The 6,750-nt window shown below is 34.3% G+C and overlaps 1 protein-coding gene across 1 annotated transcript; it reads left to right on the plus strand.

Moving 5' to 3' along the window:
• Positions 1-683: 683 nt before the first annotated feature.
• On the plus strand, positions 684-1,660 carry LOC142541642 (early nodulin-like protein 1). Its single transcript, XM_075648128.1, has 2 exons — positions 684-911; positions 996-1,660. Exons 1-2 carry the CDS (start codon positions 737-739, stop codon positions 1,481-1,483), a joined length of 663 nt encoding a protein of 220 aa, XP_075504243.1. The 5' UTR covers positions 684-736; the 3' UTR covers positions 1,484-1,660.
• Positions 1,661-6,750: the final 5,090 nt, after the last annotated feature.

Below are 6,750 nucleotides of genomic sequence, written 5' to 3' on the forward strand. Positions count from 1 at the left end.
AATCAAATGTTGATATAGTGCCGGATATTTTAGACCTGTCTCGTTAAAATTCGAAAATCCAATTAAAAAAAATTTATACATACATAAAATCAATTTATCTTATTAAAACAGAATTTTGACGAAGTAGAAAGCCAAAAAACCACGTAGGTCAACTTACGGGAACATATTTTAAAATTTTCCCTGCATAAACGCGATTGCACGAAGCATGGAATTTTATATAAATTTCTATGATGTCAAAAAGTTTTTTTAAAAAAGAAAATTATAAGTTTACTCAGTTAAACCATGACTTCTGTCAGTTCGACAAAAGCGTTCCAAAGAAAAAAAATACACTAAAAATAAAGAATATTATGTAATAAATAAGAACATCAACCATTTTTTCTTTCTTTTTGAGAATATGAAAAGCTGGTATTAATATTATTGCTGTATATTAATATAGATATTTCTGATCATAAATAACTTTGATTTGGTCATCTGGAATTAACTTAATTCATAAACCCATTTGGTCAAAAATACAAAAGCAGTTATGTCCAAATTAATATAGCCATTTATACCATAACTTCCTGTGGAATTGGCAACGGCAATTTGTATAGTAATTCTTTATAAAGTTCCGATTCAAGAAATTTCTTTCCTTCACTCATCAGTTACCATTTGGGATCACTCTTCCTCTATAACAGTTTCGACTGAGTTCAGGAAAATTTATCCAAACAGACTCCCTCTTCTTATCGTCATCTATTTCATGGCGTATTATCAATATAACAGATATATTTTCATCTCTTTTTTCTTGGTTTTTACGTGTTCCGTGGACGCCTTCCAGTTCAGAGTCGGTGGTAAAGATGGATGGACTATAAACCCTTCGGAAAAGTACGGTCACTGGGCTGAAAGAATGAGGTTTCAAGTTAATGACACCCTCTGTAAGTGTTTTGGATTATTATTTATTGGATTCTTTTTTGAAGAATAAAGAAGAAATTCTGGGCTTGATTTGATCTCTTGTGTAGTGTTCAAGTATAAGAATGGATCGGATTCCGTGCTGGTTGTGAAGCAGGATGATTACGACAAATGCAGCTCGGGGAACCCCATCTTGAAGCTGGATGATGGGGATTCAGTCTTCAAGTTTGATCGATCGGGCCCTTTCTTCTTCGTATCGGGCAAGAAATCCAACTGTGACAAAGGGCAGAAGCTGATCGTCGTGGTTTTATCCGTCAGGAACGGACTCTCACCGACGCCTCTTGCGGAGGCACCACGTCCTACAGCTCCAGCGCCCGAGTGGCAATTACCTCCACCAGTAGCTGATCAGTCACCATATACATCGCCTGCACCAGCGTCGCCTGGAATCGGAGATACATCGCCGGGAGTTAATGGAAGTGGCGGCCAGCCGCCACGACGCTCATTTGCTCCACCGGAATTCGGTCCTGTTTTCTTGGTGTCTGCGGTTTCACTTGTTCTGAGTACCGTAGGTTTGCTTGGTTTGGTCGGTCCTCGTTGAGATTTTTTTAGGATTTTTCACATTTTCAGGTTATTTTTAGCATTTATTTTGTTTATTGGAATACACTTTCTACGCATTACTTTCCCTGTCATCCGTCGTCTTCTTATTCATGTAGTTGAAGTTCATAAGGATTATGAACGGGCTCATATGTTTTAATTAATGAAGATCAACTATCACATTTTGGTAAATAAAAGTTAATTTAAAGAATAATGAGATTAATTACTCATGATGATACCCGTAAGGACGAGCCCATGTAAAAGCCCAAAGGTCAAGCCAATTCATGTGTGCCCAAATGATAAAGGATGGCCTAGATTGGATAAACTAGCAATCAGCTGAGCAGGTCCTCCATGGGACGACTTCCTAGATAAGATCCAAGGGGAGCTCGACCGCTTGGCCTATAGCTTAGTTGGGGGTTCAGAGCTCGGCTCTGCGAATGACAAGGGTGGGGTTATGTCTTAATTGAGAAGATCTAAGTGAAAAGTGCTCAAGTGCCTACATTGGTTGAGGTATATTGTGACCTTCATGCCGTAAAAGGAAACAGTATATCCTTCATGATTTGTACTATTTGGACGCATGTTTACATCCACACACGGAAAAGAGTGATATTTAACCAAGCTCGTCGATATACCACCTGGGTTACATAGGACAAGGTTATCTCCCGTACGACAAAATCTTGTAAGTTGATTGACTTATCTCAAATGGCGAGGGCTCAATTCCCGATATACGGCGTGGACCTCTAGGAATTTGCTAAATCAAGTGCTCATTTGACTTTTGGTAACTCATTCTCTTGAAAATATCATGTTTGATTTTATTTTCAATATCTGATATTCACTTTAATTCAAACAAATATTTTATTCTTTTTACCAAGACATGACTTGGTGACAATGCACACCTTGAGACCGAGATGTATCAACACCAGCGTTATATAACAATTACACAATTGTAAAACAACATGTCTTACAGTACAATTCTTACCAAAACCGGTTTACTACATAAATAAAATAATAGTATTTATGATGAGATAAAAATCAAACATAATGCGGAAACAAACAAAATAAAAACAAAGTAGTAACATAAATAACTTGTGTAATTCATGATCAAATATGACTTCTTCAACATCCTCAAATATATTCTCGTTCTTCTTCTTCGACTTGCTCCTCGTTATTATTTGCGATGAGAATACAAGGGGGGACTATTTTGTGCAATACTCAGTAAATATGACCCGATTAATAATAACAAATAACAAAGAATATCATGTCGAATTAAATAATCAAAACAAAACGAAACAATGCACTGAAAATCGAATTATATTTCATTGTTAACTTATCAGTTCCTAATTGTTAATCCTCTAAGAGGCGAGACCATGTTATTATATGACACCTCGTCAGGGTCATATCAAATAAAATCAAACATAAAAAATCATTTACCATTTCAAATACAAATCATAATAGTGCTTACAAACAATTTCAAACGTAATTATCATATCAAAGCGAAACAAATATATATCAAATAGAAGGAATATAACATGTTGATCGTATTTTCGAACACATACATGTATTTTAAAAGCATAAGCCAACTTACCTATTTTCTTGAGTCAAACGTGAAGAACTTGCTGGAAAGCTTGAATAAAGTCCGAAAAACCGTTTGCCTTTTCTTTTCGAGAATGACCACCCAATGTCTCTAGCGCATATGAGACGAGCCCATATGGAGAATAAAAAACATGTGTCTTACCTAGTTTGATACACAACAAGCCGCTAAAAGAATATCCAAAAATTAAGAGAGCTACAGTCAACTTGCAAAAGTGTTTGCATACATATAGAACCGTTGAGTCGATTTGAAAATTTGTATACAGGTTTATAAAAAACGTGAACTAATTTGTGAAGCTTCTAAGCCCTGTAGTGGTGGAGAAGTGTTTTGGACAGTGGCCTTTGGATATGATTTGTTTCAAGCTTGAAAGTTCCATCTATAGGTCAAGGAGATGAGCTGAAAGGGCAACCATAAAATCGAATTTAAGGGCCGTAAATGGCTTGTAATGACTATTAATATGGATTTTACAAGGCTATGCAATTCTAGCATTAAGATGACTGAAATCCTTGATCAATATGGTTCAAGAATTCGAATTCAGGTGGCTTGGTACATGGCTGACATGACTCAAAATTTAGAAGGTTATGAGCCTTCTTTATCGTTGTGCCTTCGCGCACAAGGTAGAGACATTTATAGAGGGCATATAAACTTCTTGCTTGAGCTAAAATTTTCGGGCCTTCATAGATAAAAATAAATATTTCATTCTAAGTTTGTTTTTCACTGTTTTCATTTAAATATTTTAAGACATGTTGATGATTTGACACATTTAACTAAGCATTAACTTGATACGAATATGTGTGCTATTTAAATGGATAATATGTGTGTATTTAGAAATCTTGAAATTAATTTTAAAATGTGAATATAGTGATGGGTGGCTTATTAAAAAAAAATTTGGTTTTAATTAATTTTCGCTTGATTATTGATGAAACCCTAACTAAAAATTTTAAATTTAGGTTGACTCAGCCCACAAAATTTACGATAACTCTATACATAACACATTTTTACCTGTTTTTCTCTCATATTTTTTACTCTTGTTTCCTGAGTATATATATCTTGAGATGATCACTGATTTGAGCATTGGAAAGACCTCTAAAGCTATTTGTGACGCATGTGACAACCCACAAAATTTATCTGTTAAGAGTGTCGAAGGATCATTCGGCTATGCGCGCGGATTGACTATTAACCAAATTATTCATTACTCAAACGTGGTACCCAAGAAAGAGGCCATGAAATCCGTGCAAGAAGCTAATGATAAATCTTTCGAAGATGTTTATCGACAACTTGAAAAAAAAAAAGAAGGGGAAGAGAAGATTTATAGAATAGCTAAAGCAAGATAGAGGGAAACAAGGGATCTCAATCAACTAAGATACACTAAAGACAAGTCAATTGAATAGGGTGTCAATGAATGATCGACAGGGAAATAAAAGAGCGAATTTTTTCAGGTTTTCATGATTCATATATTCATTTGACCTTCGATTTCTCTTGTACTTTTTTTCCCATCACGAAGATTGTTAATTTGGTGATACTCCTCTTTTTGCGAACGCTCTTAGCCACCGTTTTCACATGCATGGAGTGTCATTTTCTCCCAAGTCTTATTAAAATACATGTTCTCGGGTATATCTTCGAAATATATATTGTTCTATCCTTGAAGGCATTTTGTCTCTCATCCTGTAAGTTCCAACACGAGATCCTAAAATTTGTACAAACTTTCCTTCTAGGAATACAGTCAAATGTTAATTCAAGCGTAAAGAAGAAAATAATATGTTCGTCAAATTCTCATAATCCAAATAAAACATTCAAGTTTACCCGACAATCGTGCTACAATCAGCCGAATCATGTTGTTTTACGACTATATTAATGCTAGCCTTATGATGAGCCTATTTAATTGCTCCTTCTTCGAGCACTATAAATGTATGCCTTTTATTTATGAAGAAATTACAAATTATCAAGCACAAAACCCTCTAAATTCATGTAACCTTTAGCAACCACATTCTACATATTTTATTTGAGCAACCAACAAGAAGTTTCTTTCACGTTTAGAGCATCAATTGTAAGTGGATTTATGTTTTAAAGTATATATTTATATGTTTGAAAATACGATCTACATTATACATTCCTTAAATTTTATATATAATTGATTTCCTCGTTTCGCTTCGATAAGATCATTAATTTGAAGGCGCTGCTATGATTTGCATTTGAAATGGTAAAGATATTTTTGAAATATGATATTTGATTTGTTATGAATCTTATACGGTGGGATATAATAACTGTTAACATGGCTTCGTTCTTTAGAGGATAAAAAATTACATATTAATCAATAAACCATGAAAAATAATATGACTTTCAATGTTATTCGTTTCGTTTTGCTTTGATTATTGAATTTGACATGCTATTCTCACTACAAGAAAATACCGAATACACAACACTTAAAAGACAACGGTTTTACAAAAAAACCGTTATATTTTACTTTTTAACAACTGTTTTAGTGAAAAATATTGTTATTGAGCATTTTTTTTAAGCAAAGACAACAATTTTCTAAAAACCGTTGTCTATTAGCGTGTTTTTTTGGACAAATGACAACGGTTTTAGAAAATCGTTGTGGATTAACGTGTTTTTTTGGAGAAATGACAATGGTTTTAGCGAACTGTTGTTAATTAACGATGGATTTGGAGAATATTTAGCGACCGTCGCAATTTTTAAAATAGCAACGGTTTAAACATAAACCGTCACTAATTAATGACGACTTAGTCAAAAACTGTCGCTACTTAGCGATGGGTTAGTAAAAAACCGTCAAATATCAAATGTCAGAAATTCCTTACCATTTCAAATTCAAATCATGACAGCACCTTCAAATAATTTCAAACACACGCATATAGACTCTAAAACATAAGACCGCTCGCATTTGATGGTCTAAACGTGAGTTGCTCAAAAAAATATGTAGAATGTGGTTGTTGAAGGTTATGAGAATTTGGAGGATTTTGTGCTTGATAATGTGTAATTTCTTCATAAATGAAAGACAGGCATTTATAGTGCTTGAAGGACAAATTAATTAGGCTCATCATAAGGCTAGAATTAATGTAGCCGTGAAGCAACATGATTTTGGCTGGTTTTAGCACGATTCTCGTGGAAAAATGGCAAATTGATTAGCAGAAAATTTTGTATCTAAAACAAGTGAGATTCTCAAACATCACAGCACTTGGGTTTTTTGGATGAATGTAGCATAATTCTTGGGTCAAACTTTGTGACTCGATTGGCTGGAAATTTATATGCACAAATTCGTTCTTTCTGTAAGATTCAACATTTATTCCATGATTGATTTTGTGGTTTTCATTGGTCTTCATATCCTTGATTTTGTGGCTTTTGTAGGGTCATAACATCTCTCTCTTCATGTTGGAAATTTCGTCCTCAAAACTTGATGTCACTTGATCTTCAAAGAGGTAAGGATATTGTTTGTGCATTTTCTCTTCAAGTTCTCAAGTAACTTTTCTTTCGGTACTATTTGACCATTGCTCTTTCATGTCTGGAATAATTCTTTGTCTAGTTTTTATATCCATAATCCATAAAGCAACTTCTTCGTACCTCAATTCTTCATTCAAGTTACCTTCAATCAGTAGATGTCCAACTTCAAGAACATGACTCGGATCTGGAATGTATTTTCTCAGTTGCGACACGTGAAAGACATT

The sequence above is a fragment of the Primulina tabacum genome, chromosome 4 (genome assembly GCF_025594145.1).
Source record: "Primulina tabacum isolate GXHZ01 chromosome 4, ASM2559414v2, whole genome shotgun sequence".
Taxonomy (NCBI): domain Eukaryota; kingdom Viridiplantae; phylum Streptophyta; class Magnoliopsida; order Lamiales; family Gesneriaceae; genus Primulina; species Primulina tabacum.

Bases quoted from the DNA above. Each gene is read 5' to 3' on its own strand.
- LOC142541642 (XM_075648128.1), top strand. From the start codon at position 737: ATGGCGTATTATCAATATAACAGATATATTTTCATCTCTTTTTTCTTG. The intron at 912-995 runs GTAAGTGTTTTG...TCTCTTGTGTAG, and splicing joins TCAAGTTAATGACACCCTCT to TGTTCAAGTATAAGAATGGA.